The sequence below is a fragment of the Nomascus leucogenys genome, chromosome 20 (assembly GCF_006542625.1).
Source record: "Nomascus leucogenys isolate Asia chromosome 20, Asia_NLE_v1, whole genome shotgun sequence".
Classification (NCBI taxonomy): Eukaryota; Metazoa; Chordata; class Mammalia; order Primates; family Hylobatidae; genus Nomascus; species Nomascus leucogenys.
In genome coordinates this window covers 14,277,964-14,297,061 of record NC_044400.1, presented here as the reverse complement: position 1 = coordinate 14,297,061, position 19,098 = coordinate 14,277,964, and the positions used below count along the sequence as shown (strand labels likewise).

The 19,098-nt window shown below is 38.2% G+C and overlaps 1 protein-coding gene across 1 annotated transcript in view; it reads left to right on the top strand.

Annotated features, from left to right (window-relative positions):
* THSD7B (thrombospondin type 1 domain containing 7B) overlaps positions 1-19,098 on the top strand; it is a 904,397-nt gene that overhangs the window by 869,846 nt on the left and 15,453 nt on the right. Inside the window, exons 22-25 of the mRNA XM_030801337.1 lie at positions 12,458-12,617; positions 13,790-13,963; positions 14,059-14,154; positions 16,625-16,707. Of these exons, the coding sequence (XP_030657197.1) occupies positions 12,458-12,617; positions 13,790-13,963; positions 14,059-14,154; positions 16,625-16,707 (513 nt within the window). The remainder of the gene's footprint in view (positions 1-12,457; positions 12,618-13,789; positions 13,964-14,058; positions 14,155-16,624; positions 16,708-19,098) is intronic.

Genomic DNA, 19,098 nt, shown 5'->3' with positions numbered 1-19,098 from the left:
TCAGAGTTGCCTCAGATTTCTAGATAGAGTGAGTCCCATTCACTGACACTTCTAGTTGGGAAGAAACTCTGGAGCTAGACTTAATCTATGCAAAAGCTTCAATGAACAAGTCTATAGTTAATTATTCTAGGGTGGGCACTTACCCAAACAGTGCCAATCAGCACTCTTCCCCAATAATTTAAAACTAAATTGATCTGATTCCAAGATACTGTAATCAGAAGCTCTTCGTTGCCACATTTTTCTACCTTATAGATGAAGTCAGTCACTCAGAAGCAAAAAGCACACAGAAAATGACACAAAGTAAAGCAGAGGTGCAAGAGAAAGGGAATCATGACAATATCTAAGTTGAGTTTTTCCTGACTTCCAGCTACATTCCTACTTTTCCTGCAGCCTAATTGTTAACTCTTTGTGGGATAGGTAACACCATATCTTTTTTAAAAACTTACTATACTTAAATTTATATATAAGCTGGATTTTTAAAATTGCTGATCAAAATGCACGTGGGCCTTTTTACACAAAGGAAAAACATCTTTCTACCGCTGCATTTGTGCTTCCTTTTGTCCTAGCATGTCCTTGCCTGCCAAACACAAGTTGGGATCTCATTCAATGAGGGTGGTGATGATATTTAGGTGGCTGCTTGCCTTCACAAGTATCAACCCATAATAAAAGAAGCTCGCGTGGGGCACAGTGGATGTGCCAATTCTGCCAGTATCTTATGTGAAAAAGGAAGTATTTATCCTCAGGCATCACTTTCTTTTTTAGCATTTCTTAACTCTTCCCAAGTTTCTCAGCTGCTAACACATATACACACATATGCTCATAAATCTGCTTGAGGAGCTCACATTCTGGAGTCTAGCAGCCCTAATTTTGGTCATGGTTCTGCCAATTTTTAGTTCTGCATTTCTGGCCAAGTCTATAAACTCTCCAAACATCTGTTTTCTTTTTTATATAGTGGGGGTAGCAGTAGTACCTATTTCGCTGGTTATGTGGGCAGGAAGTAGGTAAGTTAAAGTACTTTGCATAGTAATAGACGTAAGAGCTCAATAGTTACAGTTAGAATTTTAATTTTTATTAAAACTATGATTATGATTATAAGCACCATCTGCCTATTCACATTAGGCAGTAATGCCAATTCATTTTATACAAAACCTCTATTAACGCTCTAGGCAATGGAGAGTTAACGAGAGAAGCTTTGCCATTTACACTCTTTCTCTTAGAAACCCGGGTCTGTTTTCAGGCCCTAGTGTGTAAAATCTCTTGACTGTGGATGAGTGAATGTTTGCTTTATGATGGAAATTATTATTCTGATGCTGATTTCTCTTCACATTGTGGCCGTTGTTGTCAAAGGTATAAGTGATTAAGGTTGAATATGGACTGATCCCAAGGTGCATACTAGGAGCACACTGTTATTTGTCTTAGTTTTTAAAGTGATCTGTAGCATAAGTTTGTTTCCTGTTATTTCTTCACACTCTGTCTCATGGTGTGTAAAAAAAAAAAAAAAAAACCACTTTAATAAACTGCATATTTTACCTAAGGGTCCATGTATCAGTACTTTCAAAACTTTCAAATTTCATGCACGTTGCAGTATCTTTAAACTCTTCTTTCCAGGTACACAAAGTCTAATACTCCACAGTAAAACATACACCTAGACAATTCTGCAATGAATCTATCATATGGAATAATAAGTTATAAGTGAGCCCTCCCTTCCCCGGAGTAATTTATACCTATTGTTTTTCACTCTAGGGAATAAACATTTACTAGAATATTTGCTTTGAATAAATCTACTATGAATTGATTTTGAACTTCCATTTATCTCCAAAAAATGCATTTAAATTTAAAATTGTGGTGCTTTTTTGGGACAGTTTCATAACAGGCATAGAAATTATTACAGCAATTATGAAATACTGATAAAACAAATGTGGAAACGACTGTGTGCTGTGGGCTGAATGTTTGTGCCTCCTCCTCCAAACTCACATGTTGAACCATAACCCCCAATGTGATGGAATTCAGAAGTGGAGTTATTGGGAGGTGATAAGGGCATGAGGGCTCCACCCTCATGAATGGTATTAATGTCCTTATAAAAGAGGCCTGGAGGAGATTCTTCTTCCCTTGTACCATTTGAGGACACCCAGAAGTCACCATCTATGAGGACCTGGCTCTCATGTAAACACTTCAGGTGGGGCGTGTTGGCTCACACATGTTATCCCAGAACTTTGGGAGGCCGAGGAGGGTGAATTGCTTGAGGTCAGAGGTTTGAGACCAGCCTGAACAACATGATGAAACCCCATCTCTACTACAAATACAAAAAAAAAAAAAAAATAGCTGCCTGTAATCTCAGCTACTCGGGAGGCTGAGGCAGGAGAATCACTTGAACCTGGGAGGCGGAGGTTGCAGTGAGCTGAGATCGCCCCACTGCACTCTAGCTTAGGTAACAAAGTGACACTCTATCTCAATAATAATAATAATAATAATAATAACAATAATAATAAACACTTCACTGGCACCTTGATCTAGGATTTTGCAGCCTCCAGAACCATAAGCAATAAATTTCCATTGTTTATAAATTACCCAATCTAAGGTATTTTATTATAGCAACATGAACAGACTAAGAGACTATGTTAGATAAATAAATCATAATTCCTCTTAACACTTCTTTAAAAGAGGGTACAGTGTCCCTAATGCTTGTGACTGCTCAGATTCTTTAGATTTAAAGTTGCTACAACTTCATGTCCTCCAAGTTGCCCTTTTTCTTTTGTGCCAGTATGTCTTTGAGTCACAACTTCCCTATGTTAAGAAGCTTTATGAGCAGCCATTCTATACCATCCTGCACCCTCCAGCAGCTTATCCGTGACCTTCCCTTGATGCCCAACAGCTGCTGTCACTGTACCCTGGCATGGCCAATGCCCAGCTGACCCATAAGCCCAGGGATCACTTGCTCCATGTCCTGGAACGCTGTCATGACTGCTTTAGCAGGCCACCTTGCCCTACTTTACTCCTGCCTCTGCAAGGGCCATAGCAGCTCTAAAATCTAGACAATGCAGTTTGGGAGTCCTGCAGGGGAAGAGGGATAAGAAGGAGGGGACACTCAGTTTTCAAGTGCATAGTTGTCAGACTGTCATCTACTAATGGATTGTAGCATGTAGCATACCTGACTGCAGCAACAGAGGTGCAAAAAGACTGGGAAGTTTGAAGGCCTGAGTCCCTACTCCGATCTCTCTCTGTCTCTTTCTCTCTCTCTCTCTCTCCCCCCAACCCCCCGGCCCCCACTCTCTCACTTCTCTTGTTCTCCCTCATTTTGTCTCTTGCTCCCACCTTCACTTTTCTTCTTTGTCTTAGCATCCATAGCAGCAGCAATAGTCACAAAGCCTCTAGCTCTTCCACCAACTTCTGGACTTAGTGGAAGCTGAGTAACACAGCTTGTAAGTACAGAGGAGTTAAGACTTCCTAAAATGACTATTGATCAATAAGAACTGGATCCTAGGAGTTGTTGACATTTAAGTGCCTCTCCTTTCTTTCCTCTCCTCCCTGCTCTTCATGAATGGTACTGAGATATGGTGATACCCCGTGACCTGTCTGGAAGATTATGTGGGTAGCCAAGAAACCAGCCGTGCTTGTTTGTGAAGATGAGGCCAGCTTGGTAACACACTACCTCATGTTAGCGTCCCCTCCTTTCCTGCTTCAGTTATCTTTTACCTCTACTCTAGCCATACTAGGATTGCTTCTTAGTGTAAAAGTTTTGCCTTGGACTCTGTTTTCTAGAATATCTACATGAAAACAAAGCTATCAACTGAAGTTATCCAAATATCTAATAGACTTCTTTGAAATGTGAACACCTGACTAAAATTGAAGATACTCATCTCATGAGTGCCTGACAAAATTTTATTTTTTATTTTAGAACTATATTTTTGATACATAATAGAAGTATATATTTTTTGGGTATATATGATAACTTAGTATATTCATATAATTCATAAATATCAAGTCAATGTAATTGGGATATCCATTACCTTATATATTTTCCTTTATGCCAGAACAACTCAAATTATTCTCTTCTGGCCATTTTGAAATATATAGTAGATTATTGTAAGCTATAGTCACCCTACTGATCTATCAAATACTGGGTCTTATTTCTTTTATCAAACTATATATTTGTACTCATTAATCAACCTGTCTTCACCCCCCCCCTTACCCCTAGCGTTCCTTGCCCCTGGTAACTACCAATCTTAACTCTCTATCTTTGTGAGATCCACCTTTTTAGCTTCCACATGTGAGTGAGAACATATGATATTTGTCTTTCTGTTTGGCTTATTTCACTTAATGAGCTCCAGTTCCATTTATGTTTCTGCAAGTGACAGGATTTTATTCTTCCTTATGGTTGCATAATAGTCCATTTGTATACATTGTACCACGTGTTCTTTATCCATTCATCCATTGATGTGCACTTAGGTTGATTCCATAGTTTGACTATTGTGAATTGTGCTGCAATAAACATGGAAGTGCAGTTGTCTCTTCAATTGATTGACCTCTTTCCCTTCTCTTGAGTATATAAATGTGTGTGTGTGTATGTTTGTGTGTGTGTATGTATTCAGTAGTAGAATTTCTGTATATGGTACTTCCATTTTTAGTTTTTAGAGGAACCTCCATACAGTTTTCCATAATGGCTGTACTTATTTAAATTCCCACCAGCAGCATTCAAGGGTTCCCCTTTGTCCACATCCTCACCAGCATCTATTATTATCTGTCTTTTTTATGATAGCCATTTTAGCTGGGGTAAGATGATATCTCATTATGCTTTTGATTTACATTTTTTTGATAAGTACTAATGTTGAACTTTTTTTTCATATGGCAGTTGGCTATTCGCATGTCTTCTTTTGAGAAATGTCTGCTCAGGTCTTTTGTCCATTTTTAAATTGGATTATTTGGGTTTTTTTGCTATTGAGTTCTTTGAACTATTTATTTATTCTTGTTATTAAGTCCTTGTCACATGGGTAGTTTGCAAACATTTTCTCCCATTCTGTTGGTTGTCTCTTCACTTTGTTGATTGTTTGCTATGCAGAAGCTTTTTAGCCTGTTGTAATCCCATTTGTCTATTTTTGCTTTGATTGCCTGTGCTTTGATATCTTACATGAAAGAAAAAAAATCTTTTCCCAGACCAATATCCTGGAGCATATTCCCAAAGTTCTTTTCTTCTAGTAGTTTCAAAGTTTCGGTTCTTAGGTTTAAGACTTTAATAGATTTTGATTTGATTTTCATGCATGTTGAAAGATAGAGGACTAGTTTTATTTTTCTGCATATGCTTATTCAGTTTTCCCAGTAATATTTATTGAAGAGACTATCCTTTCCCCACTGCATGTTCTTGGCACCTTTGTCAAAAATGAGTTGGCTATAAATGCATGAATATAAATCTGGATATAAATCTGGGGGTTTTATCATGCATATAAGTCTGAGTTTTTTATTTTGTTTCATTTGTCTAAGTATCTGTTTTTATGCCAGTGCCATGCTGATTTGCCTACTACAGGTTTGTAGTATATTTTGAAGTCAAGTAGTGTGATGCTTTCAGCATTGTTCTTTTTGCTCAGGATTGCTTTGGCTATTCAAGATATTTTGAGTTCCAGCTGGACACAGTGGCTCACGCCTGTAATCCCACCACTTGGGGAGGCTGAGGTGGGAGAATCCCTTGCACTCAGGAGTTTGAGACCAGCTTGGGTAACATAGTGAGACCTCATCTCTACTAAAATTTTTTTAAAAAGTTAGCCAGGTGTGGTGGTGGATGCCTCTCATCCCAGATACTCAGGGGGCTAAGGTGGGAAGATGGCTTGAGTCTGAGAGGTCAAGGCTATAGTGAGCCCTGATTATGCCACTGCATTGATATTTTGAGTTCCATATACATTTTATGATGCTTTTCTACGTATGTGATGAATGTCTTTGGTATTTTGATGGGGATTGCACTAAATCTGTAAATTGCTTTGGGAAGTATCATCATTGTAATACTAGTTCTTCCAATCCATGTGCATAGAATATCTTTCCATTTTCATATATCATCTTCAATTACTTTCATTAGCATTTTATGCTTTTCCTTGTATAGCTCTTTCACTTTTTTTGGTTAAATTGATTTGCAGGTGTTTTATATCCTTTATAGCTATTGCAAATGAGGTTGCATTCTTGATTTATTTTTCAGATTGTTCACTGTTGGTGTATATAAATGCTACTGATTTCTGTATGTTGATTTTGTATCTTGCAACTTTACTTAATTCTTTTATCAGTTACAATAGTTTTTTGGTAGAGCCTTTATGTTTTTGTAAGTATAAGATCATATTATCTGCGAACAAGGCTAATTTGATGTCTTCCTTTCCAACTTAGATGTCCTTTATTTCCTTCTCTTGACTAATTGCCATGGCTAAGACTTCCAGTATTATGTTGAACGAAAGTGGTAAAAGTAGGCATCCTTGCCTTGTTCCAGATCTTAGAGCAAACGCTTTCCATTTTTCTCCATTCAATACAATGTTAGCTGTGAGTCTGTCACATGAAATCTTTACTATTTTGAGATCTTTTTCTTTCTGTATCTAATTTGTCAAGAGTTTCTATCATAAAGGGATATTGAATTTTATCAAATGCTTTTCAGCATCTATTGAAATGGTCACATGTTTTTTGTTCTTGCTTCTGATAATTTTGCATGTTATTCCTGCATATGGTGTACCATCCTTACATTCCTGAAATGAATCCCACCTGATCATGGTGAATGATCTTTTTAATGCATTGTTGAATTTGGTTTGCTAATATTTTGTTCAGGATTTTTACATTTATTTTCACCAGTGATACTGGCCTATAGTTTTCTACTTTCGCTATGCCCATTTCTGGTCTTGGATCAGGGAAAGCTGGCTTCATGGAATAAATTATGAAGTATTCCCTCCTCTTCAATTTTATTTAAATAATTTGAGTAGAATTGGTATTAGTTCTACATTAAATGTTTGGTAGAATTCATTAATGAAGCCGTCAGAGTCTGGGTTTTTTTTTCATGGGAGACTTTTAAGTACAGCTTCAGTTTTCTTACTTGTTATTCATTTGTTGACATTTTCTATTCATTGTTCAATCTTGAAAGGTTGTATATGTCCAGGAATTTATCAATTTAGTCTAAGTTTTTCAAATTGTTGGCATTTGGTTGCTCATAATATACTGTAATTATTATTTGTATTTCTGTGATCTCAGTGTTTGTGTCTCCTTTTGGGGTTTGATATTACTTATTTGGGTCTTCTTTCTTTTTTCTTAGTCTAGCTAAAAGTTTGTCAGTTTTGTTTATTTTTTTAAAAAAAAACAAAGATTTGAGCATTTGATCTTCTGTATGATGAGACCACTTTCACTTATGGCTACTCTGATGTATATGATTTTGTCTTTCTACTAATTTGAGGTTTGGTTTGTTCTTGCATTTCTAGTACCTTGAAGTACATCATTAAATTGTTTATTTGAAATTCTTTCTACTTTTTCAATGTAGACATTTATTGCTGTAAACTTCCCTCTTAATACTGCTTTTGCTGTATCTCATAGATTTTGGTTTGTTATATCTCCATTTCATGTTTTAAGAAATTTTTACATTTTCTTAATTTTTTAATTTATTCGTTGGTTATTCAGGAGCATGTTGTTTAATTTCCATGTATTTGTGTAGTTTTTAAGGTTCCTCTTGTTATTTATTTCTAGCAGCATTCCCTTGTGATCAGAAAACATACTTGATATGATTTCTACTTTTTTGGATTTGTTGAAACTTGCTTTGCGACCCAAGATATGGTTTATTCTGAAGAATGTCCTATGTGCTGATGAAAAGAATGTATATTCTACAACGATTGGGTGAAATATTCTATAAATATCTGTTAGACCTATTTGGTCTAACGTAGTTTAACTCTAGTGTTTCTTTGTTGATTATGTGTCTGTCCTGTCAATTACTGAGAGTGGAGTGTTGAAATGTTCTACTAGTATTGTATTGCGGTTTCTCTCTCTCTCTCCCTTTAAATCTATTAATGTTTTCTTTATATACTTGGGAAGTCCAGTGTTGGGTCTATCAACAATTACAATTGCTATATCCTCTTGCTGAATTGACACCTTTATCATTATATAGTGACCTTCTTTGTCTATTTTTACAGTCTCTGATTTGTGGACTATTTTAGCTGATGTAAATATAGCTGCTCCTTCTCTTTTTGGTTTCCAGTTGCATGGAATATCTTTTTTTATTCCTTCACTTTCAATGTCTTTCACTATATGTGTCTTTATACGTAAGGTGAGTTTCTTGTAGACAGTATATACTTGGGACTTGTTCCTTTATCCATTCAGACACTCTATGTCTTTTAAATGGAAAATTGAGTCTATTTACACTCAGTGTTATTGATAGGAACTTGTTACTGCCATTTTGTTGCTTGTTTTCTAATTGCTTTGTAACTCCTCTTTTAGTTTTTTCCCCTCTTCCTTTGTGGTGAAGTTATTTTCTCTATTAGTATGTTTTAATTTGTTGCATTTTACTTTTGGTAAACCTATTATAAGTTTTTGCATTATGGTTACCACGAAGCTTACAAAAATATCCTGTATGACAAGTTATTCTGAAGAGATGACAAGTTCACTTAGATCACAAAGTAAATAATAGAAACAAACAAAAAAAATTTACACTTTCACTTTACCCCCCTGACATTTTGACTTTCATTTTTCTCAATTGACATATTTTTGTATTACCTATCTCTTAGCAGGTTGCTGTAGCTGTTATTATTTTTGGTAGATGTTTATTTGGGGCTTCAAATTCAGTTATGAGTGAATTGCACACCGCAGTTACAGTTATTAGGATATTCCATGTTTGTCCATGTGCTTAATTTTTCCTATGCTTTCTTTTTGCACATTTGTGTTTTGTTCTTTGAAACTGAAGAACCCCCTTTAGCATTTCTCATAAGAGAAGTCTGGTGGTGGTGAATTATCTCAGCTTTTGTTTGTCTGTAAAGGACTTTATCCTGCCTTTATATCTGGAGGATAACTTTGCTGGATACAGTATGCTTGGGCAGTGGATTTTTTTTCCTTCAGAACTTTGAAAATGTCCCATTCCCTCCTACCCTGTATGATTTCCATTGAAAGATCTGTTGCCAGATAAACAAAAGCTCCTTTATATATTGTTTGCTTACTCTGTCTTAAGGTTTTTAAGGTCCTCTTTTTCTCCTTCACCTTGGAAAGTTTGATTATTATGAGCCTTATGATAGTCTTATTTGGGTCATATCTGTTTGGTGTTCTCTGACCTTGCAGTACCTAGATATTTATATCATTCCCAAGTTTTGGAAAGTTTTCTGTTGTTTTTTATTTGAATATGTTTTCTATGCTTTGCTCTTGCTCAACTCCCTTTTGAGCACCAATGAATCCTAGATTTGGTCTTTTGGGGTAATTTTCTATATCTTGTAGGCAGTCTTCATTCCCTTTCATTCTTTTTCTCTTCTGACTGTATTTTCAGATAACCTGTCTTTGATCTCCCTAATTCTTTTCTCTGCTTGATCCATTCCACTTTTGATAGCCTCTAATGAATTTTTCAGTTCAGCAAATGTAGTTGTTTCAATATTTCTATTTTTTAAAATTATTATTTCAAACTCTGTTTAATTTCTCTGATAAATTTCTGAATAGATTTTCTGTATTATCTTGGAGATCATAGAGTATTCTAGAAATTGTTATTCTGAATTCTGGCTCAGAGAGCTCACGTATCCATGTTGTTAGGATCACGCACTTGTTCCTTTCTTTATTCATCTGGGGTGGTCCTGCTTCCCTGTTTCCCTTGTTTTTTTAATGGACGTACATCTCTGTCTTTATGTGAAAGGATTATCTATTAATTCCAGGCTTGTCGGTGTGGCTTGTTTTGGTTTTTATTGGATATTATTTTTTAGTAATTCTTTGTAATTTAACTGTTGGTTTTCTTTCTTTTTTTCTACTGCTAAGTTCTGGCCTTCTTTTCAGCACTAGATAGCATCTTGAGCCTAGGTTTGATTTGCTTCAGTAAACAATTAGTGTGCTGCCTATCGTGAATAAGGGAGGTCCCCGAGGGGATATCCCAATAGTGTGAGAAGGCTAGGTAGGGGTTCATGCCTAGGGGATCTGTGAAACCAACCTCCTACAGCATGGTACTGCTGAACAGCCACTTTGACTTGGTATCTCCTTTGGATGAAGTACAGAACAGAGTTTTCAGAGCTGGGGGATAGTAGTCATCCCTCCCCTCTTTGTCTCTGGATGTCCTTTTGTGTCCGGAATTAGTGGGTTCTTGGTCTCACTGACTTCAAGAATGAAGCCGCGGACACTCGCGGTGAGTGTTACAGACCTTCGCGATGAGTGTTACAGCTCTTAAGGCTGTGCGTCTGGAGTTGTTCGTTCCTCCCGGTGGGCTCGTGGTCTCGCTGGCTTCAGGAGTGAAGCTGCAGACCTTCGCGGTGAGTGTTACAGCTCATAAAAGCAGTGTGGACCCAAAGAGTGAGCAGTAGCAAGATTTATTGCAAAGAGCAAAAGAACAAAGCTTCCACAGTGTGGAAGGGGACCCGAGCAGGTTGCCGCTGCTGGCTCGGGCAGCCTGCTTTTATTCTCTTATCTGGCCTCAACCACGTCCTGCTGATTGGTAGAGCCCAGTGGTCTGTTTTGACAGGGCGCTGATTGGTGCGTTTACAATCCCTGAGCTAGACATAAAGGTTCTCCATGTCCCCATCAGATCAGTTAGATACAGAGTATGGACACAAAGGTTCTCCAAGGCCCCACCAGAGCAGCTAGATACAGAGTGTCGATTGGTGCATTCGCAGACCCTGAGCTAGACACAGGGCGCTGATTGGTGCATTTACAATCCATGAGCTAAATATAAAGGTTCTCCACATCACCAGACTCAGGAGCCCAGCCAGCTTCACCCAGTGGATCCTGCACCGGGGCTGCAGCTGGAGCTGCCTGCCAGTCCCGCGCTGTGCGCTCACACTCCTCAGCCCTTGGGTAGTTGATGGGACTGGGCGCTGTGGAGCAGTGGGTGGCGCTCGTCGGGGAGGCTCGGGCTGCACAGGAGCCCATGGAGGGGGTGTGAGGCTCAGGCATGGCGGGCTGCAGGTCCGAGGCCTGCCCCGTGGGAAGGCAGCTAAGTCCTGGCGAGAAATCGAGCACAGCGCTGGTGGGCTGGCAAGCACCGCGCGCAGCCTGGGTTCCCGCTCGCACCTCTCCCTCCACACTCCCTGCAAGCTGAGGGAGCCGGCTCCCACCTTGGCCAGCCCAGAAAGGGGCTCCCACAGTGCAGCGGTGGGCTGAAGGGCTCCTCAGGTGCCACGGAAGTGGGAGCCCAGGCAGAGGAGGCGCCGAGAGCGAGTGAGGGCTGTGAGGACTGCCAGCATGCTGTCACCTCTCACTTAGGGATGTTTCTTTCTTCAGGCACTTGCCATGCTTCCGGTGGGTTGAGGCAGGGACAGGCCTCCTGTCAGGATACTGAAGATGATGGGGAAGCTGGTTATCTACCTCAATCTCACATTTCGCAGCACAGAAACCATGAGTAAAGGGGAAAATTTCTGTGCACTTGTTTCTGGGCAGATTTGGGGGAGGGCTATTGCAGATAGGAAAGTCTGATTCTCTTACCACTTACTGAGTTTTTTCACTTCTCTGTGGCACCAGGAACTGTCTTATCCTCATATTTGAGCTCTGAGATATGGCTGATGATAGTCTCAGCATTGAATATTTGTTTTTGGTTTTCTGTGGGGGGCTGGAGGAAGGGTGAAGTCAGCTTGCTTCTATGCTGACATTTTGGAGCTGAAGTCTTCTCTGCCAAAAAATTTTACAGTAGGTAACCTTCTATCAGGCAGATCATTGGGCCAGTTTACCACTAGGAGCCATCCAATTCTAAGCTTCTGTTTCTGTGAGACACTGTACAAAATTTTTATAATTGCCTAGAATATCTAAGTGAGATGGGTATGACATGTCTTCAAGGAACATTATTCAGCATAGAAGGCATGCTGTGAAAACAAATTCTTGTGGCAACAGAGAAAAACAGTGGTTTATTAGAAATCTCAATCTAATCCATATAAAAAAGTACTGAATTCTATAAAAAAGAAAAACAGGTAAAATAAAAGAAATTTATGCCCTGTAACTTTACGTGTTCTCATTGGTGATTACAGATTAGGTCATTTTATCACATACACCTAGACAAATTATGTATTGTTTTCTTTTTTAGTCAATCTTGGCTGAGTTCCAAAATGAATTGTCATATTCTAAGTACATAGGTTCCATGGCATGATTTGCATTCCCACTGAAGCTTCTCTGTCAGCTCTGGCAGTGTTGCTCAGGGATGCTTTATTGTCAACAATTGAGAGAGAGCTCACAAGAGGAGGAAGCTACCAAAATATGCAACTGTGGTCTTCTTAGGCAAGAGGTGGCAAGAGCCAAAACTTTGAGATGTGAATTATTTGGGTAATTGTGAAAGTATCCTTTCCTCTCATAGGGTGGAGACTGTGGGGAAGGAGTTCAGATCCGCAGCCTTTCCTGCATGGTCCACAATGGTTCAATATCTCATGCAGCTGGACGTGTCGAGGATGCACTGTGTGGAGAAATGCCCTTTCAGGACAGCATCCTGAAGCAGCTGTGTTCTGTGCCTTGCCCAGGTATGCAATGCTAGTGATGGGGAGTGCCTCCCGTGGTGATCTTTTTCTTTATTTTACTACTGTTTTCCTAGAGATGCTCTAGCTCATCAAAATTAAAGTTTTTAAATAACTTTAATTCATTTTTAATTGTGGTTATCGCTTTGGAATATACCTCCTGCTCTGATGGAGCCAAAGTAGGCAAAAGAAAAAAAAAAGGCACTGGATTTGGAAACTTAAGAGCTAAGTTAGAATCATGTCTCTATCACTTCATTGTTTTACTTGGGGTATGTAGTCTAGCCCCTGTGAGCAGTGATTTCTTCATCTAGAAACTGTGATGTTAATTCCGTATCCAACAGCACCTAGCACATTGGCCAGCATTCAAAAAATGTTGACTGAATTCTGGGTGATGGCATGGTGGGAACCAGTAAGGCTGTGAGTTCATGAAAGCACTCTGTAAATGTGAAGTTCTATATAAATGTGAAGTTCTATATAAAAATCTTATTAGTTACATAAAATGTATCAGTTTATTTTAATCCTAGTAACACAACATAGTTTGTATGGCATAAGTTCAAGGCGACAATATATTTTTATAATACAGTATATAACATATGTGTATGTATATATGTATACACACATATGCATGTGTAAAATACACACATATATGTATTACAAAAATATTTATATATGATTTATATAAAGATACATTTATATAAATTATAAATTATATTTCTTGAGTGAGAAAGATGTTTAGGGTATTAAATTAAACATTCTTTGGTCCAAAAGATAGTTCATTTCAGTGACCTACTTATTCTCTTTTATATGGTTTCTATGAACATCCATTTTATGATGTTATTCTGATCTTTGAACACTGAGTTACCATAGTCTTTATATCTCTCTTTTAAAAGTTTTATTAACACTAGCAGATACATAATATTTTCTAGATGTGACTACTACAATTTGAAGCAAAGTAATAACAATCTAGTTTTTGGCACTTTCTTGTTAGGCAAGATTAAACTATAAATTACTTCATCATTCTTAGTACATTGTGATTGGAAAATTGATCAATATAGAATGTGTAGTACCTGGAACTGCACGTGTCACTGCAAATCTCTGTGTGAGCCCTGCCCATGCAAATGTTGTCCAGTGCCACTTTTCATGCTGTTTTCTCTACCCTGTACTGCATGACCGTCCAGGAGACTGCCATTTAATGGAATGGTCAGAGTGGAGCACGTGTGAATTAACCTGCATTGATGGAAGAAGCTTTGAGACTGTGGGCCGCCAGTCTAGATCAAGGACATTTATAATTCAGTCTTTTGAGAACCAAGACAGCTGCCCCCAACAGGTTCTAGAAACACGCCCTTGTACAGGTACCAAGAGCACTTTTCAGTTCTTTAGCCTTGATTGATTAATGCTTATTCTAAGTGAGGTATAAAAGAACTGCTATTATCATATTTACTTACAGGAGGCAAATGTTATCACTACACATGGAAAGCAAGTCTTTGGAACAATAACGAACGAACTGTATGGTGCCAGCGTTCAGATGGTGTTAACGTCACAGGTATTCCTGCCTAAGACTCATGTGGGCACTTCCCAAAGACCCCTGAGTGTTGTTATTTGTGAGAAGAATTAGCTTACAAATTATAAACAAGGGGTGACTTGGACGGGTAGCTTAGATGAATTTTATTACAAATTTTCATTAGACGTTTGCATCTTAGAAAGAAAGCAATTCAATTTTAAGACCTACAAAAATATCAAACAACTTAAAGAAATAAGCTGAAATGCAATAAAATGTCCTTAAATATCATGATCTGAGATAAAGACTGAAAAAGACAGATGCTAGTAAAATTTTTTTTTAGATGCTAGTAAAATTTTAAATCATGTCCCTTCTCAATAAAACGTTTCAAAGGACATATCTTAGCATGTGTGTGTGCAGTACTCACCTGACATAAAACATACTCAGAAGTTGAAATTAAAGAGGTTAATAAAGACAAAATTTAAAAATTAAAATATTCTGTATGTTGATGCAGAAAGCTTTTATCATGTAAATTACAGGTATTTGTATTCATATACTAGATGCTTAGTTTTTGAATATTTTGTGAGTCATTATTATTACTTAATATCTAAATATAGACTGAGCAAGAGGTCCCTCATTCATGATGACAGATACCATTTACCAGGCTGGAGTGCAGTGGCACGATCTTGGCTCACTGCAACCTCCGCCTCCTTGGTTCGAGCGATTCTCTTGTCACAGCTTCCCGAGTAGTTGGGACTGCAGGCACACGCCACCACACCCAGCTAATTTTTGTATTTTTAGCAGAGATGGAGTTTCACCATGTTGGCCAGGATGGTCTCGATCTCTTGACCTTGTGATCTGCCCACCTTGGCCTCCCAAAGTGCTGGAATTACAGGCGTGAGCCACTGCGCCCGGCCAATTTTTGAGGTTTTTAAATGCTTTCTTGTCAGAGTAAATTAAATTGTCATTATTTTTACCTAGTACTATGGTTTACAGAGAACTTGTGAAAGAGCTCAAATGCCTATAGGAATAGAAGTATTGTCAGCTCCTCCTTTTTCTTGTTTACTTGCTCTTGCACTATTGGTATTCTTTTTAATTCATAGTTTATCCGCAAAATAATTTATTTTAAGCTACTTATCCTTTTTGTAAGTTGTTAAAACTAAATATACTCTAAGTCTCCCTAGTCAGGAACACAGAAGGCATCATACTCTGCACAGTGTACAACATGTAATGATCTGATGAAGCAGCTCAGGTCAGCAGTATCATCTGACAAATACTACTAAAGCTTAATTTAATTCTTAGAATCAAAAAATATGTTCTATAACCTTATAACCTATGTAAATTTCAAGATTTCCTTTCGTATTCCCAAGAGCCCTCCTCCCGCTGAGGTACTCCTGCTGTGAATATCCCTGGTTGAAAGAGCGGAAACCCTCCCCCCCGCCAGCACCAACACAGTTGGTAGAAATAGGGCTGTGTGGTTATTGCCACTAACACCCAAATTATCAATTTCACACCTAGATGCTAATTCTGGACTGTGAATTTTGCTTTTTAAAAAATTCTGTGTGGATTCTTTGTGTTATTTTTCAAGTCACAGTGAGAATTTAGCTGCTTCATTCCCAGGGACAATGTAGGTCTGACTGTTCTCTACTCTGCCTTAGGCCCAGAGCTTTTTGCTAGCTACAAAACTATAAACTATAATGGGTTGACAATTGTACTTATCCAAATGCTAGAACCTTTCAATGCAACCAGTACTATATAAATGGTGCTTTGTCAGATTGTCTCTAGGCTTTGTCTCATGTCTCTTTTACTATCTTGAATTTAGCAAAGTAAGACTAGTATGTAAATGATTTTGCAGTTGCAGAGACATACATTGTCTCATCCATTTATTCAAAAATATGTATGGAGCAGGAACAAGTACTGTGTCAGACGTTTGATTGTCTCTCCTAGAGCTTCAGTGCTTGCTCTTAAGAATGTGTTTATATGTGACTCTGTGTGCATGTATTCCAGTTGATTTACATTTAAAAATACTACCAACGTGTTTGATACCATGGTCCCATGAATTCATTCATGGCATTCTTTTAGCATTTCCTGGGTTGTTGAAATCAGCCTAGTGCCTACCTGGGTGCTCAGGAGCTGAAGTAGTATATATGTAGAAGGAGTATTCCAGCAGATATGTTTTCTGCTCCTGAGTTTAAATTTAGATTTTATCAATTCTTCTACAGATTCTGGCTCTCATAGACTTTGCGCTCAAGCATAGCCGCATGATAGAATCACATCGCCAATAAACAAGTATAAAAACTCTACTGCAAATAGCCTCTGTTAGAAGAGCCTCCCATCTCAATTCATTTTGGAGTAATCAATAAAATAGGCTTGGACCACAATGTTGGCAAATAGATTTTTCAAAAATAATAATACCGTTGCAAAGAGGCCAGTGGCACAGGTTAAAAAAATACCAAAAAATTAGAAATATTTATCATAGAGAAATCTGCAAATGATGGTGGAATTTCCTTTGTAGGAGGCTGCTCCCCTCAGGCCCGTCCTGCTGCCATTCGGCAGTGCATTCCAGCCTGCAGAAAACCTTTCTCCTACTGTACACAGGTGAGTCATGTTCTGGAGTCTTCTATAAGTGCATTAATTGCTGTGTTTTACATATGCAATCAGATGTTCTCCTGCCTGCTGCAGCCCAAGCAGCAGTTCCACGTGCCCATGATACCATCTAGAGGCATTTGCAGGAGTAATCCCAGTTATAAAGAATTTCTCATCAGGACCATGTATTAAGGAGAACAGTCTGTTTCTATAAATCTGTCCTTAGCCAAATCTATCTTTCAAATACCTAATTTATGTTAGCTGTATTTACCAGTAAGTATTCTCAGTTGACTTATGTCTTCTCTTCTTAACCTTTTATACGCCTCACCTATTTTGAAAGATACTATAAATGTTCATATTTGCTAAAGTTATTGTGTAAATTGTATTACACTATGATTACTGTTGAGTGAGTACATTTTTAGTTTATTTTAAATAAACTGAATATGTGACTATGGTTGAAAAAAATATGTGTATGGGGTGGCGGTTATGCGTGTATTTTTTTTTTCAAAGCCGAAATTTATTTATGCTTTTTCTCCTATAACTCCCATCTACCACAACTCAGGAATTAATGTAAAAGATGTAATGTATTCTCATCAATGGCACTCATGGTGTGCAGTGCATTATAATTTTTAAAAACTATACTACATTTTTTAGAGAAATAAGCTTTTTCTTATAGTATGCTTATTCTAAAAGTGATTTGATTAAAAATAATGCAAGTACTTAGTCCTATTATTGGCCTTACAAATCAAGATGGGTTAATTCTTTATCACAGAGAAGACAGTGGGTCAGCTTGCAGAGGGGAATAGAAGGAAAAGAGGGGCAGTTCAGGAACAACTCCATTTGGGTTAATGATGTTTGAAAAGTAGAAACTGTAGCTTTTCACCAACTCTCTGGATGTCCTCTTTAATTAAACAGAAAATACTTTTTTCCTTGAACTCTTGAACATATGACTGACTGGTTACAAGTTTTATCTCATGCTAAAAATAGAGATGCGTCGTGAGAATATGGCTTTAATAGCTGAGCATATACAAATTTTCTTAGATATCTCCACTGTGATATGAAGATATCATTTTGTGATACTTTCAATTAAAACCAACTGAAAATATCATATTTATGTGTTATTATATGACTGCAACCTGAACTAAACTATAGGCAGTTAACTATAACATGTGCTCTTACTTTTTTTCTTTTGTAGAAGATTGAGGTGCCTTGTTTACTTTTAGTATCTGTTTCTCCTCAAAATAATGTGTTCAGTCAATAATTGATGACCTAAATAAAATTAACTGGTTGATGAGGATTGGCATGAGTAGCTATGTGAAGCTAAGGTCTGTTCAGAAAATGCTAGATAAATAGCTTTAGGTAAGGAGCCATAAAAGCAAAGTCATAGAGATTCATAATCTTATGCTTATTATCTTCCACTCTATTGTCTGTATACTTGCTGGAGGAAGAGCAGTTAGTTTCAAGTTCACTTCCAGAGACAGATAGGGATCTTAATTCGTCATGTCTCACAATAATCTGCTTCTTGGTGACATTCATTGTACTTGAAAATGACCAGAAATTTGCAGACTAATATAAAAGACACATTGTCACAATGCCAACTAGAGATGTGATGTGGGGTGACACTCGAGTTATTACAAGGAAGGAGTAACTCAGATAGCCATAGGTATATTTCTCTTGAGCATGTGTCTTTGGTGAAGTCTTTTTATCTCCCATGTAAGGCTGCCCTCCTTGAGTGCAGAAGTAAACCACGAGCAGAGACGTAGTTTGATATGGTTATGTCAGCAGCAGCAAATCCATACAGGTCTGCAGCAATTTGACTCTTGCCTCCTCAGAGGAAAGAATCCATCTGAGGGGCATAAGGCAGAATGAGAGACTGAGGCAAGTATTTGAACAAGAGTGAAAGTTCATTAAAAAGTTTCAGAGCAGGAATGAAAGCAAGTAAAGTACACTTGGAAGAGGGCCAAGTGGGCAACTTGAGAGATCCAAGTGCCGTCTTTGACCTTTGACTTGGGTTTTATATGTTGGCATGCTTCAGGGGTAGAGGTTCTTTCCCCTCTCCCCCGATTCTTCCCTTAGGGTGCGCCATCCACATGCATAGTGGCCATCCACAGTGGCCTGCCTGGACTTGGGAGGGGCCGCATGCACAGCGTGTTTGCTGAAGTTGTACGCATGCTCACTTTAGGCATTTTTCCCTTACACGTTGTGTGTTCCTAGAGGAAGGTCGTATACTAGTTAAACTCTTCCATTTTGCCTCTTAATAAGCATGGTTGAGCCCATTTTCCCAACTCATGAGATTTTATCGGGAAGCTGCTGATCACCAGCTTGAGGTGTTTTCTTTCTTTTTTTTTGAGATGGAGTCTTGCTCAGTCCACCCAGGCTGGAGTGCAGTGGCGCGATCTCGGC